The sequence below is a fragment of the Pseudophryne corroboree genome, chromosome 4, assembly GCF_028390025.1.
Source record: "Pseudophryne corroboree isolate aPseCor3 chromosome 4, aPseCor3.hap2, whole genome shotgun sequence".
In the NCBI taxonomy this organism is placed as follows: Eukaryota; Metazoa; Chordata; class Amphibia; order Anura; family Myobatrachidae; genus Pseudophryne; species Pseudophryne corroboree.
The window spans coordinates 396,324,437-396,340,919 of NC_086447.1; the positions used below are offsets into that span (position 1 = coordinate 396,324,437).

General features: G+C 47.6%; 1 protein-coding gene across 1 annotated transcript in view; it reads right to left on the reverse strand.

Annotated features, from left to right (window-relative positions):
• Nucleotides 1-16,483, reverse strand: part of LOC134910919 (collagen alpha-3(IX) chain-like) — a 51,346-nt gene that overhangs the window by 19,737 nt on the left and 15,126 nt on the right. Inside the window, exons 10-11 of the mRNA XM_063919307.1 lie at nucleotides 10,755-10,931; nucleotides 8,365-8,455 (exon numbers count right to left, since the gene is read on the reverse strand). Coding sequence (XP_063775377.1) covers nucleotides 8,365-8,455; nucleotides 10,755-10,931 — 268 coding nt within the window. The remainder of the gene's footprint in view (nucleotides 1-8,364; nucleotides 8,456-10,754; nucleotides 10,932-16,483) is intronic.

Genomic DNA, 16,483 nt, shown 5'->3' on the forward strand with positions numbered 1-16,483 from the left:
CTCTATCACATACCATATCTGTGTGCACTGCTCAGGCTCAGGCCAGTGTGCTGCATCATCTATTATCTATATATAATATTATATATATCTGTCTGACTGCTCAGCTCACACAGCTTATAATTGTGGGGGAGACTGGGGAGCACTACTGCAGTGCCAGTTATAGGTTATAGCAGGAGCCAGGAGTACATAATATATTATATAGTGAGTGACCACCAGACACACAGTGCAGTTTATTTAATATATCCGTTCTCTGCCTGAAAAAAGCGATACACACAGTGACTCAGTCAGTCACATACCATATCTGTGTGCACTGCTCAGGCTCAGGCCAGTGTGCTGCATCATCTATATATATTATATATCTGTCTGACTGCTCAGCTCACACAGCTTATAATTGTGGGGGAGACTGGGGAGCACTACTGCAGTGCCAGTTATAGGTTATAGCAGGAGCCAGGAGTACATAATATTATATTAAAATTAAACAGTGCACACTTTTGCTGCAGGAGTGCCACTGCCAATGTGACTAGTGACCAGTGACCTGACCACCAGTATATATAATATTAGTAGTATACTATCTCTTTATCAACCAGTCTATATTAGCAGCAGACACAGTACAGTGCGGTAGTTCACGGCTGTGGCTACCTCTGTGTCGGCACTCGGCAGCCCGTCCATAATTGTATATACCACCTAACCGTGGTTTTTTTTTCTTTCTTTATACATACATACTAGTTACGAGTATACTATCTCTTTATCAACCAGTCTATATTAGCAGCAGACACAGTACAGTGCGGTAGTTCACGGCTGTGGCTACCTCTGTGTCGGCACTCGGCAGCCCGTCCATAATTGTATATACCACCTAACCGTGGTTTTTTTTTCTTTCTTTATACATACATACTAGTTACGAGTATACTATCTCTTTATCAACCAGTCTATATATTAGCAGCAGACACAGTACAGTGCGGTAGTTCACGGCTGTGGCTACCTCTGTGTCGGCACTCGGCAGCCCGTCCATAATTGTATATACCACCTAACCGTGGTTTTTTTTTCTTTCTTTATACATACATACTAGTTACGAGTATACTATCTCTTTATCAACCAGTCTATATATTAGCAGCAGACACAGTACAGTGCGGTAGTTCACGGCTGTGGCTACCTCTGTGTCGGCACTCGGCAGCCCGTCCATAATTGTATATACCACCTAACCGTGGTTTTTTTTTCTTTCTTTATACATACATACTAGTTACGAGTATACTATCTCTTTATCAACCAGTCTATATATTAGCAGCAGACACAGTACAGTGCGGTAGTTCACGGCTGTGGCTACCTCTGTGTCGGCACTCGGCAGCCCGTCCATAATTGTATATACCACCTAACCGTGGTTTTTTTTTCTTTCTTTATACATACATACTAGTTACGAGTATACTATCTCTTTATCAACCAGTCTATATATTAGCAGCAGACACAGTACAGTGCGGTAGTTCACGGCTGTGGCTACCTCTGTGTCGGCACTCGGCAGCCCGTCCATAATTGTATATACCACCTAACCGTGGTTTTTTTTTCTTTCTTTATACATACATACTAGTTACGAGTATACTATCTCTTTATCAACCAGTCTATATATTAGCAGCAGACACAGTACAGTGCGGTAGTTCACGGCTGTGGCTACCTCTGTGTCGGCACTCGGCAGCCCGTCCATAATTGTATATACCACCTAACCGTGGTTTTTTTTTCTTTCTTTATACATACATACTAGTTACGAGTATACTATCTCTTTATCAACCAGTCTATATTAGCAGCAGACACAGTACAGTGCGGTAGTTCACGGCTGTGGCTACCTCTGTGTCGGCACTCGGCAGCCCGTCCATAATTGTATATACCACCTAACCGTGGTTTTTTTTTCTTTCTTTATACATACATACTAGTTACGAGTATACTATCTCTTTATCAACCAGTCTATATATTAGCAGCAGACACAGTACAGTGCGGTAGTTCACGGCTGTGGCTACCTCTGTGTCGGCACTCGGCAGCCCGTCCATAATTGTATATACCACCTAACCGTGGTTTTTTTTTCTTTCTTTATACATACATACTAGTTACGAGTATACTATCTCTTTATCAACCAGTCTATATATTAGCAGCAGACACAGTACAGTGCGGTAGTTCACGGCTGTGGCTACCTCTGTGTCGGCACTCGGCAGCCCGTCCATAATTGTATACTAGTATCCAATCCATCCATCTCCATTGTTTACCTGAGGTGCCTTTTAGTTGTGCCTATTAAAATATGGAGAACAAAAATGTTGAGGTTCCAAAATTAGGGAAAGATCAAGATCCACTTCCACCTCGTGCTGAAGCTGCTGCCACTAGTCATGGCCGAGACGATGAAATGCCAGCAACGTCGTCTGCCAAGGCCGATGCCCAATGTCATAGTACAGAGCATGTCAAATCCAAAACACCAAATATCAGTAAAAAAAAGGACTCCAAAACCTAAAATAAAATTGTCGGAGGAGAAGCGTAAACTTGCCAATATGCCATTTACCACACGGAGTGGCAAGGAACGGCTGAGGCCCTGGCCTATGTTCATGGCTAGTGGTTCAGCTTCACATGAGGATGGAAGCACTCAGCCTCTCGCTAGAAAAATGAAAAGACTCAAGCTGGCAAAAGCAGCACAGCAAAGAACTGTGCATTCTTCGAAATCCCAAATCCACAAGGAGAGTCCAATTGTGTCGGTTGCGATGCCTGACCTTCCCAACACTGGACGTGAAGAGCATGCGCCTTCCACCATTTGCACGCCCCCTGCAAGTGCTGGAAGGAGCACCCGCAGTCCAGTTCCTGATAGTCAGATTGAAGATGTCAGTGTTGAAGTACACCAGGATGAGGAGGATATGGGTGTTGCTGGCGCTGGGGAGGAAATTGACCAGGAGGATTCTGATGGTGAGGTGGTTTGTTTAAGTCAGGCACCCGGGGAGACACCTGTTGTCCGTGGGAGGAATATGGCCGTTGACATGCCAGGTGAAAATACCAAAAAAATCAGCTCTTCGGTGTGGAGGTATTTCACCAGAAATGCGGACAACAGGTGTCAAGCCGTGTGTTCCCTTTGTCAAGCTGTAATAAGTAGGGGTAAGGACGTTAACCACCTCGGAACATCCTCCCTTATACGTCACCTGCAGCGCATTCATAATAAGTCAGTGACAAGTTCAAAAACTTTGGGTGACAGCGGAAGCAGTCCACTGACCAGTAAATCCCTTCCTCTTGTAACCAAGCTCACGCAAACCACCCCACCAACTCCCTCAGTGTCAATTTCCTCCTTCCCCAGGAATGCCAATAGTCCTGCAGGCCATGTCACTGGCAATTCTGACGAGTCCTCTCCTGCCTGGGATTCCTCCGATGCATCCTTGCGTGTAACGCCTACTGCTGCTGGCGCTGCTGTTGTTGCCGCTGGGAGTCGATGGTCATCCCAGAGGGGAAGTCGTAAGCCCACTTGTACTACTTCCAGTAAGCAATTGACTGTTCAACAGTCCTTTGCGAGGAAGATGAAATATCACAGCAGTCATCCTACTGCAAAGCGGATAACTGAGTCCTTGACAACTATGTTGGTGTTAGACGTGCGTCCGGTATCCGCCGTTAGTTCACAGGGAACTAGACAATTTATTGAGGCAGTGTGCCCCCGTTACCAAATACCATCTAGGTTCCACTTCTCTAGGCAGGCGATACCGAGAATGTACACGGACGTCAGAAAAAGACTCACCAGTGTCCTAAAAAATGCAGTTGTACCCAATGTCCACTTAACCACGGACATGTGGACAAGTGGAGCAGGGCAGGGTCAGGACTATATGACTGTGACAGCCCACTGGGTAGATGTATGGACTCCCGCCGCAAGAACAGCAGCGGCGGCACCAGTAGCAGCATCTCGCAAACGCCAACTCTTTCCTAGGCAGGCTACGCTTTGTATCACCGCTTTCCAGAATACGCACACAGCTGAAAACCTCTTACGGCAACTGAGGAAGATCATCGCGGAATGGCTTACCCCAATTGGACTCTCCTGTGGATTTGTGGCATCGGACAACGCCAGCAATATTGTGTGTGCATTAAATATGGGCAAATTCCAGCACGTCCCATGTTTTGCACATACCTTGAATTTGGTGGTGCAGAATTTTTTAAAAAACGACAGGGGCGTGCAAGAGATGCTGTCGGTGGCCAGAAAAATTGCGGGACACTTTCGGCGTACAGGCACCACGTACAGAAGACTGGAGCACCACCAAAAACTACTGAACCTGCCCTGCCATCATCTGAAGCAAGAAGTGGTAACGAGGTGGAATTCAACCCTCTATATGCTTCAGAGGTTGGAGGAGCAGCAAAAGGCCATTCAAGCCTATACAATTGAGCACGATATAGTAGGTGGAATGCACCTGTCTCAAGTGCAGTGGAGAATGATTTCAACGTTGTGCAAGGTTCTGATGCCCTTTGAACTTGCCACACGTGAAGTCAGTTCAGACACTGCCAGCCTGAGTCAGGTCATTCCCCTCATCAGGCTTTTGCAGAAGAAGCTGGAGGCATTGAAGAAGGAGCTAAAAGGGAGCGATTCCGCTAGGCATGTGGGACTTGTGGATGCAGCCCTTAATTCGCTTAACAAGGATTCACGGGTGGTCAATCTGTTGAAATCAGAGCACTACATTTTGGCCACCGTGCTCGATCCTAGATTTAAAGCCTACCTTGGATCTCTCTTTCCGGCAGACACAGGTCTGCTGGGGTTGAAAGACCTGCTGGTGACAAAATTGTCAAGTCAAGCGGAACGCGACCTGTCAACATCTCCTCCTTCACATTCTCCCGCAACTGGGGGTGCGAGGAAAAGGCTCAGAATTCCGAGCCCACCCGCTGGCGGTGATGCAGGGCAGCCTGGAGCGACTGCTGATGCTGACATCTGGTCCGGACTGAAGGACCTGACAACGATTACTGACATGTCGTCTACTGTCACTGCATATGATTCTCTCAACATTGATAGAATGGTGGAGGATTATATGAGTGACCGCATCCAAGTAGGCACGTCACACAGTCCGTACTTATACTGGCAGGAAAAAGAGGCAATTTGGAGGCCCTTGCACAAACTGGCTTTATTCTACCTAAGTTGCCCTCCCACAAGTGTGTACTCCGAAAGAGTGTTTAGTGCCGCCGCTCACCTTGTCAGCAATCGGCGTACGAGGTTACATCCAGAAAATGTGGAGAAGATGATGTTCATTAAAATGAATTATAATCAATTCCTCCGCGGAGACATTGACCAGCAGCAATTGCCTCCACAAAGTACACAGGGAGCTGAGATGGTGGATTCCAGTGGGGACGAATTGATAATCTGTGAGGAGGGGGATGTACACGGTGATATATCGGAGGGTGAAGATGAGGTGGACATCTTGCCTCTGTAGAGCCAGTTTGTGCAAGGAGAGATTAATTGCTTCTTTTTTGGGGGGGGTCCAAACCAACCCGTCATATCAGTCACAGTCGTGTGGCAGACCCTGTCACTGAAATGATGGGTTGGTTAAAGTGTGCATGTCCTGTTTTGTTTATACAACATAAGGGTGGGTGGGAGGGCCCAAGGACAATTCCATCTTGCACCTCTTTTTTCTTTTCTTTTTCTTTGCATCATGTGCTGATTGGGGAGGGTTTTTTGGAAGGGACATCCTGCGTGACACTGCAGTGCCACTCCTAGATGGGCCCGGTGTTTGTGTCGGCCACTAGGGTCGCTAATCTTACTCACACAGTCAGCTACCTCATTGCGCCTCTTTTTTTCTTTGCGTCATGTGCTGTTTGGGGAGGGTTTTTTGGAAGGGACATCCTGCGTGACACTGCAGTGCCACTCCTAGATGGGCCCGGTGTTTGTGTCGGCCACTAGGGTCGCTTATCTTACTCACACAGCGACCTCGGTGCAAATTTTAGGACTAAAAATAATATTGTGAGGTGTGAGGTATTCAGAATAGACTGAAAATGAGTGTAAATTATGGTTTTTGAGGTTAATAATACTTTGGGATCAAAATGACCCCCAAATTCTATGATTTAAGCTGTTTTTTAGTGTTTTTTGAAAAAAACACCCGAATCCAAAACACACCCGAATCCGACAAAAAAAATTCGGTGAGGTTTTGCCAAAACGCGTTCGAACCCAAAACACGGCCGCGGAACCGAACCCAAAACCAAAACACAAAACCCGAAAAATTTCAGGCGCTCATCTCTAGTTTTCTTAGCACTGGTATGGGTTCCTCATCAGATAGTTGAAGAATATGTTGAATAGCATCAACCATAGCATCAACCACTGCAGGTACATCAACCACAATAGGAACATCCTCCTCAGCTGCACAAGAATCTGTGACGGAGGGCGTAGTATCCTCACCCTCTTCCTCAGATGACATATTAGAATCTAAAAGCACAGTGGATTGAGAGGAAGATGTAGCTTGTCTGGAGGAACCAGTGGCATGCTTATGACCTGTCAGGTTCTTTTGTTTAGGCAGAGGACTCTAAGTCAGAGAGAAGGCAACATTATGTCTGCAGGATCATGGCAGACCAAGTAGCTCACTGGCAGTAGCGGGTCTTGCCATGGGCAAGCAGGACTTTAGCCCGGGGCACCGCCTTCCGGAGGGCGCCGCACCAGGGCAAGATCTGCTGCTGCTGTGTGCCCCCCGCTGCCCGCCTGCTGCCGCTGGCCGCTGCCCCCCCGCTGCCGCTGTGAAGGGAAACTAGACGCGTACGCGTCTAGTTTCCCTTCGTGGAGAGGTCCTTTACTGTGCGGTGCACGATGACGTCATCGCGCACCGCACATCATTTCAGTCTGTACAGGGGGCGTAAATGACCACGCCCCCTGTATGAAGCCACGCCCCCTATTGCCGCCCGGGGCGTTCAGAGCGCCAGAACCGGCCCTGCTCACTGGGAATCTCTGGCTGACTGCAGTTAAACAGGGCTACGGTATCTTTATGTGTGAGATACCGGTGGCTGGGGTGTATGTGTTTGAGAGGAATGTAACTGGGGCAGCGCTGGATATATGTGTGTGAGAGGGAGTTGGTTGGTGTATATGTGTGGGTTTGTGTGTGTGAGGAGGTGAAGCTGTCATGAGGGTATTTATAAATCATTCTGAGGTGGCAGGGGTAGGGTATCTACAGGTGTGAGAAGGAGGTGACTGGGAGATATGTGTGTGTGTGAGGAGGTGGAGCTGTCATGAGGGTATTTATAAATCATTCTGAGGTGGCAGAGGCAGGGGTAGGGTATCTGTAGGTGTGAGAAGGAGGTGACTGGGAGATATATGTGTGTGTGCGTGAGGTGTATCTGCCATGAGGGTATTTATAAATCATTCTGAGGTGGCAGGGGTAGGGTATCTGTAGGTGTGAGAAGGAGGTGACTGGGAGATGTGTGTGTGTGTGAGGAGGTGGAGCTGTCATGAGGGTATTTATAAATCATTCTGAGGTGGCAGGGGTAGGGTATCTGTAGGTGTGAGAAGGAGGTGACTGGGAGATATGTGTGTGTGTGAGGAGGTGGAGCTGTCATGAGGGTATTTATAAATCATTCTGAGGTGGCAGAGGCAGGGGTAGGGTATCTGTAGGTGTGAGAAGGAGGTGACTGGGAGATATGTGTGTGTGTGTGTGCGTGAGGTGTATCTGCCATGAGGGTATTTATAAATCATTCTGAGGTGGCAGGGGTAGGGTATCTGTAGGTGTGAGAAGGAGGTGACTGGGAGATATGTGTGTGTGTGAGGAGGTGGAGCTGTCATGAGGGTATTTATAAATCATTCTGAGGTGGCAGAGGCAGGGGTAGGGTATCTGTAGGTGTGAGAAGGAGGTGACTGGGAGATGTGTGTGTGTGTGTGTGTGTGTGTGTGTGTGTGTGTGTGTGTGTGTGTGTGTGTGTGTGTGTGTGTGTGTGTGTGTGTGTGTGTGCGCGTGAGGTGTATCTGCCATGAGGATATTTATGTATCATACTAAGGGGGCTGAGGCTGGGCTAGGGTCTCATATAATTTACAGTATATGATGGATTGACATGTTATAATAATAATACCCACCCCCACAGCCCAAACTTTGACAATTGAAAAAAAAACTGGTTTACGCACCAACTGATGCCCCATCTCAGCTCCACCTAACTTATCCACAGCTCCAGCTGCCTATTTTGTCAGTCCTGGGCTCCACAATTTCTGACAGACCTGGTGCTGGGTGACTTAATGTAATCCTTTTATGTGGTGTGGAGTAATACAGATATAAAAATCAGTTTTATGTGGATTGTGGACTGTAGAATACTGTATAATCAGTCAATAATCATTCAATAATCACTGTAGAATACTGTATAATCAGTTTAATCCGTCAATAATATCAACATGTGTGTTTTTTTCTATCAAAGATATACCTTGTTTCCCTTGTTTTCCTGGATCTCCACCTTCACCGTAAAAGCCCTCTGGACCGTCTTCCCCATCAAGTCCATTAATTCCAGATTTACCCTAAAAAATACATTAAGCAATCACAAACAACTCATTTGTACTGATTTAGGAGCGAAAACTTTCAGTATTCAAAATAGTATTCAATAGAAAAGCACAATAAGCCAATGCCAGTCTTTACAATGTAATATACAGATTTATTGGCATGCAGGTGTATACATTCACTCACAATCCCTATGGCAGCTTTGCTTTGCCTTTAAATACAGTCCTGATTAAGCGCTGTGTGAAGTTAGTCACACAATTAGCTGGTGGTGCTGATGGGACTATGGCCCTCATTCCGAGTTGATCGGTCGCAAGGCGAATTTAGCAGAGTTACACACGCTAAGGCTACGCCTACTGGGAGTGTATCTTAGCTTCTTAAAATTGCGACCGACGTAATCGCAATATTGCGATTACAAACTACTTAGCAGTTTCTGAGTAACTTCAACCTTACTCTGCCAGTGCGATCAGTTCAGTGCTTGTCGTTCCTGGTTTGACGTCACAAACACACCCAGCGTTCGCCCAGACACTCCCCCGTTTCTCCAGCCACTCCTGCGTTTTTTCCGGAAACGGTAGCGTTTTCAACCACACGCCCATAAAACGCCGTGTTTCCGCCCAGTAACACCCATTTCCTGTCAATCACATTACGATCGCCGGAGCGAAGAAAAAGCCGTGAGTAAAAATACTATCTTCATTGTTAAATTACTTGGCGCAGTCGCAGTGCGAATATTGCGCATGCGTACTAAGCGGATTTTCATTGCGATGCGATGAAAAATACCGAGCGAATGACTCGGAATGAGGGCCTATATTCATCCACTACAACTTACTCAACACTGTGCAGAAAGGTGTAATCCTTAATAAGGCCCGTCGTGCAGGGGGAAAGGGAGCGAACACACTGATTGTGTCCCCCCCCCCCCCCCCGGATCTGTTCCCGGCATCACACAATCCATTATTTCCCCATACTTTTTGGTAGCGGTGTGGCCATGCATGCAGAATTACCCCTCCAGTATTTGGTCCTACTGCCTTTCAAAGACCTGAGGGTTGTGCAGTGGATCCCTCCTCACTGTGAGGTCTATTCATGAAGCAGTGAAAAGAGCGGAGAAGTGAGCCTGTGGAGAAGTTGCCCATGGTAACCAATCAGTACTGAAGTAACATTTATAATTTGCATACTATACAATTGTACAGAGCAGCTGATTGGTTGCCATGAGCAACTTCTCCACGGGCTCACTTCTCCACTCTTTTCACTGCTTCATGAATAGACCCGTGTGTCTTAGCACACAGCGGCTCTGATCTCCAACTCCGTCTCCATCCCTCCACTCACTGCTGCTTCCAGAGAGTAATGGCTGTATTTCAGCTTCTCAGCGTCACAACCGCCGCTGGGATCCCGCAGCCCATACCAAACCCATCAGCAGCACAGACAGCAGCTAGATGGGCTGAACTGTCATTTTAGACACACTTCTGGTAGCCCCCAGGTAATTTTCTGACGGTAAGCTGCTCCACTGTAGCGTGTAGGTCAGTATCCACGCACCCCAGGAGGCACAGCAGCACAGGAAAGTGTACAGCATATACAATATACTAAATTCCAGCATCAAATTACACCCTGCCTCCCAGGCTCCTAATATAATCACGAAAAACATCAAAATTGATTCATATCCGATCAAGAGTAAAGTACACATCAATGATTGTAAACTAATTAAAAAAAGCACTAAGGCGGTTATTCAGAGATGGATGCAGATCCTCTAAACTTCCGGTCCGGACAGGTGTCATTTCCACGTTCCCCCTGAAATGCATTGCATCATATCCTGGTATCGAAGAGCAGATGGTGTATGCTGTGGTATTCTATTGACTGATTTTTTTATTTGATTATTGTTGTTGTTATTATTATTATTATTATCTACAGTGACTCATTTTAAAGCGCTAGGAAGTGTTTTTTCCTTTCTTTTATTTGAGAGAAATAATGTAAAAGTTAGAACAATTTCTGCACAATGGGGGTAATTCTGACTGAGTTGATCGCAGCAGCAAGTTTGTTAGCAAATGGGCAAAACCATGTGCGCTGCAGGGGGGGGGCAGATATAACATTTGCAGAGAGAGTTAGATTTGGGTGGGTTATTTTGTTTCTGTGCAGGGTAAATACTGGCTGCTTGTTTTTACACTGCAATTTAGATTTCCGTTTGAACACACCCCACCCAAATCTAACTCTCTCTGCCCAACTGCTAAAAACTTTCCTGCTGCGATCAACTTGGAATTACCCCCAATATATCTGTGCATTTATCTACAAGCTTATTAGAAGATATGCATATTCCCTCATTGCTGATGTACTCACTTGTGGTCCAGGTGGCCCAGGCAGTCCTACCGGTCCAGGTGCTCCCATAGGCACATCACCATACAAGGGGCAAACACTAGCACACTGTCGTCGCACAGACTGCGCATATGCTGACATCTGTTCTATAACAAACTTCTGACAAACTTCTATAACACGGGATGCTGGGAAAGATGGGCCCTATTGAGAGAAAAATGTGGCAAGTTGAAACGCCTTTGTAACATATGCACATACACAGGTTAATGTGCTATATCCACAGCTGGATTCAGGGTGAGTCTTTATTCTATTCTTCAGAACGACTTGTCTAATTGTGAGCAATAATTTTGCATATGTTGTTTGCATGGTAATTCACTGCTGATGTACGTGAAGTAACATAGATACAGTATGTCAAATTGCGGCTGATTCCGAGTCACATGGATGCCTGTTCATGCACAAAAATGTTTTTTTGAATAAAGCATATACACAAAAGCACAGTTACAGTACACATTTTTGCCTGTGTCCAGATCTGCGCCTCTGAAATAGGGAATTTTGGGTCGAGAACTGGGTGATGATACTACAATTGCAGGTAACCACCCTTAGGGCCGGATTTACCACTAGAAAACTTAGGTGCCCGACGAGTCCCAAAGGGGCCCATGGCCGGGACACTGAAATCTGGCCCCCAGCTGCAGACACAATTAGGGGAGTAATTCAGACCTGATCGCTGGGCAGCAATCAGATAGTCACCGCCCACTGGGGGAGGGTATTTTAGCTGTGTAAGTGTGCGAACGCATGTGTAGCAGAGCTGCACAAACTGATTTTGTGCAGTCTCTGCGCAGCCCAGGAGTTACTTAGCCGCTGCGATCACATCAGCCTGTCCATGACCGGAATTGACATCAGACACCCTCCCTTCCTACGCTTGGACACACCTGCGTTTTTCCAGACACTCCCTGAAAACGGTCAGTTGCCACCCACAAACGCCTTCTTCCTGTCAGTCACCTTGCGATCGCCCGTGTGATCACTCTTTGCGCACCATCCTGTCGCTATACATCGATCCTTGTTGCTGCGGTCTGTCGCGCCTGCGCACTGTAGGGCATGCGCAGTTCTTACCTGATCGCAGGCTGTGAGAAAACGCAGCCTAGCGATCAGGTCTGAATTACCCCCTAGGTCCAGATATAGATGAAGGAAGACACTGTCAACATCTGCCTCTGCTTCTCACTGTGCAGCTCTAATGCTAAAGACAGCGAGGGGAGCTTTTACATAGGGATGACCATTAGCATGTTTACCACCGATGGTTCCCATCACTGGTGAATCGCTGGCTACAAACTATTCAATGGATGACCATTGATGGTTAAACAAACTGATGGTCATCCCTGTTGTTTTACTGACTGGCCCTTGGGCGGGGCTTCATGTGTCAGGGGGCAGAGTTATGCACTCTGTTCCGGCACATGCTGGTAAAGAAAACCATTAGGCGTGCAGATAGCATCGATGGTGGGAAACCAATTGGTTTTCCCCCATTGATGCAAAAGTATTCGCCATCAGTCATGAACCGTTGATGATACTTTTGCATACTGTGTCCTTGCCCTCTGAAGTTGCAAATGATCTACTGCTCTGCCACAGAGAACTCTGACAAGAAGACAGGTGTGCTTATGGAGGGGAGGAGGAAGGTTACTATGCAAGTTACAAGTAACTGTAACTTATATGTTTGAAAAGCAGTGTGGTAGTGTGTGCTAAGTGAGATTGCAGTGTATGCTTATTGAGTTATAGTCTATAGTGAAGCAGTGCGTGCTGACTGAGCTTACACTTTGTGCTGAGTTATATAGTGACATACCCCCAACATCTGGAGGTGGGAATGTAGAACGCACTCATGCTGAAAAGCTGTGTGCGGATGTAAATTCTGTGTAGCCTACAGAAAGGGGGAGTAGCTTAGCAGGAGTGCCACAATCGCACATCATGCCAGCATTCTGTGAGCTGCTGGCATGCCCCCAGTCCCTCTGTCTCCCTTGAATAGACACTGTGCATGTGCGCACAGCGTTTTATCACTGCAGGACAGGAGCCTCCTTACTGCAGTTACAGTATATTACAGTCTGTCCCGATTTTCACGGTACCATAATGTGTAAAAGAGGGGGAATCTGCCTGCCATAATGTGTAAAAGAGGGGGAATCTGCCTGCCATAATGTGTAAAAAAGGGGGACTCTGCCTGCCGTAATGTGTAAAAAGGGAACTCTGCTTGCCTAATGTGTAAAAAGGGACTCTGCCTGCCGTAATGTGTAAAAAGGGGGACTCTACTGCCGTAATGTGTAAAAACAGGACTCTGTTGCCGTAATGTGTGAAAACAGGACTCTGCATGCCGTAATGTGTAAAAAGGGGGACTTTACCTGCTGTAATGTGTAAAAGGGAGCGCTACCTGGCGTAATGTGTAAAAGGGGACTCTACCTGCCATACTGTGTAAAAGGGGACTCTACCTGTTGTAATGTGTAAAAGTGAACTCTGCATGACGTAATGTGTAAAGGGGACTCTACCTGCTGTATTGTGTAAAAGGGAGCTCTGCCTGCCACAATGTGTAAAAGGAAGGTCTGTCTGATGTAATATGTAAAAGGGGACTCTGTCTGCCATACTGTGTAAAAATGTGTAAAAATGGGGCTCTACCTGACATACTGTGTGAAAAGGGCTCTATCTGGTGTAATGTGTGTAAGTGACGCTACTGTGCAGCGTAATTTTAATAATGGAGACTTCTGTACAGCGTAATATGAATTGGTATTATTATGTGGCCATGCACCTTCCCCATGAAGCCATGCCCCTATTTTTTTGCACACGCCTACGGCACACACTGGCCCTGTTCAGTATACGGTGGGGCGCCAATGCTGTTTCTTGCACACAGTGCTAAAATGTTTACTTATGGCGCTGACTAGATATCATGGTTAAGTGGAATAGTCAGCCTCCTGCCATTCTAAGTATGCGGATTGCATCCATAGTTCTTGTTATCTTGTATAAGTGGCGGGCAGATGTTACTTGAACTCTGAGGTGTATTCAGAAGGTGTTTTGGCTACTGTAAGAGAGGGATCTCAAAGCCTCTTTTAGGGTCCTGCTGGCAGTGTGTGCTGGTAGGGCCCATCTAGTCTGCCCTAAATGCAGAGCCGGCCCTAGGCATAGGCAAACTAGGCAAATGCCTAGGGCATTTGGTATGCCTAAGGGCACAAGCAGCTTCTGCTGATTAAAATGATAAGCAGCATGCCTATAGTCTATTTGTGACTCTAGCTGTATCTGCATACCAAATGCTACGTTACAGTGTATTCCTGGAAATAACTGTAACATAGCATTTCGTATGCATATACAGTCACAGTCGCACACAGCATATAGGCATGCTGCATATCATTTTAATCAGCAGAAGCTGCTTGTGCATCCTAGCCACATAGTAATGCAAATAATCAATTTAATCAAAAAAGGCTCCCAACGTTAGGAGAGCTGCCAGCTGACTCATGCCAGGCTTCTCCTGCTGCATGGCGTATTGAGGCAAGATGTATGAGGACACATCTGTATCCAGGCAGAGGCAGAGGTCACAGTGTTAGCAGCAGTGTAAGTGCTGTGTGCGGGGGGGGTTAGTTGTATAATAGTGCCCCTGTGTCCGGCATATATGTGATGGGCAGTATGTGTGTCATGTGTATATGCATTAATAATGTGTGGCAAATTTGTAAGGGGCACTATGTGTGTCATTATGTGTATAAGTGCACTGATAATGTGCAGGATATGTGTAAGGGACATTGGGGGTCATTCCGAGTTGATCACTCGCTAGCTACCTTTTGCAGCGCTGCAAACAGATAGTCGCCGCCTATAGGGGAGTGTATTTTCGGCTTTGCAAGTGTGCGAACGCATGTGCAGCCGAGCTCTGCAAAAAAAAATTGTGCAGTTTCTGAGTAGGTCTGAACTTACTCAGTCGCTGCGATCACTTCAGCCTGTCTGGTCCCGGTACTGATGTCAGATACCCGCCCTGCAAACGCTTGGTCTCGCCTCTCAAACACTCCCAGAAAATGGTCAGTTGACACCCATAAACGCCTTCTTCCTGTCAATCTCCTTGAGATCAGCTATGCAAATGGATTCTTCGTTAAATCCATCGCTCAGCAATGATACGCTTTGTACCCGTACGACGTGCCTGCACATTGCGGTGCATATGCATGCGCAGCAGTGACCTGATCGCTGCGCTGTGAAAAACGGCAGCGTGCGATCAGGTCAGAATGACCCCCATTATGTGTAGAAGGGCATTAATAAAGGTTGGTATAATGTGTAAGAGGCATTACTGTGTGGTGATATGTGTATAAATGCATTACTAATGTGTGGCACTATGTGTATAAGGTGCTCTACTGTGTGGCATAACGTATAGAAAGGGCCCTACTGTGTGGTCTAATGTGAATAAAGAGCAATATTGTGTGGTGTAATGTGAATAAGGGGTACTACTGTGAGGAGTAACATTTATAAGGTAAAGTGGTACTACAGTGGGATGTAACGTGAATTAGGGACACTATCGCATGAAAAATGTGAATAAAGTTACACCACTGTGTATCGTAATTTTAATTATGGGTACTATTGTGTGGCCATGCCGCTTAACAGCACGAACACACCCTTTTTTGGGCTGTGTGCCGAATGTGCGCACTGTTCCTATCTAAAATATAGGGGGTAGGAACAGAGGCGTAACTAGGGTAGGGCGAGTGGGGCACGTGCCCTGGGCGCCCTGGCAGGCCCAGGAGAGGGGGGCGCCGCCGGCGTCCAGGGCATCATGCCCCACTCGCCCCGTTACCCCTAAATGTGAGGGGAGGAGAGACCACAGCGTCTCTCCCTCCCCTCACCGCCGCTGGAGCACTAGCAGCGCTGCCAGCAGCGCTGCCGTGTCCGGTCTCCGGCGCTAGCCAATCAGGGCTTGCGGACCAGCTCCTGATTGGCTGCCGGTCCGCGAGCTCTGATTGGCTAGCGAACCGGCGCCAGACAGTCGCCGGCGTCCGGAGGGAGCAGCGAGGGAAAGGAGAGGCGCTGCGCTGCGCTCTCCTCCCCTCACAGGTGAGTGACGGGGCAGGGGGGGTCCGGCGGCGGAACGGGGGGTGCCTGGCACTGTGGGGCATGTATCCAGCACTGTGGGGCACTGTGGGGCACTGTAACTGGCACTGTGGGGCATGTATCCAGCACTGTGGGGCACTGTAACTGGCACTGTGGGGCACAGTAACTGGCACTGTGGGGCACAGTAACTGGCACTGTGGGGCACTGTAACTGGCACTGTGGGGCACAGTAACTGGCACTGTGGGGCACAGTAACTGGCACTGTGGGGCACAGTAACTGGCACTGTGGGGCACTGTAACTGGCACTGTGGGGCACTGTAACTGGCACTGTGGGGCATGTAACTGGCACTATGGGGCATTGTATCCAGCACTGTGGGGCATGTAACTGGCACTGTGGGGCATTGTATCCAGCACTGTGGGGCACTGTATCCGGCACTGTGGGGCACTGTAACTGGCACTGTGGGGCACTGTAACTGACACTGTGGGGCATTGTATCCGGCACTGAGTGGGGCATTGTATCCGGCACTGAGTGGGGCATTGTATCCGGCACTGAGTGGGGCATGTATCTGGCACCGTGGGGCATGTATCTGGCACCGTGGGGCATGTATCTGGCACCGTGGGGCATGTATCTGGCACCATGGGGAATGTATCCGGCACCGTGGGGCAATGTAACTGGCACTGTGGGCCATTTTCGGTGGCCACACCCCTTCT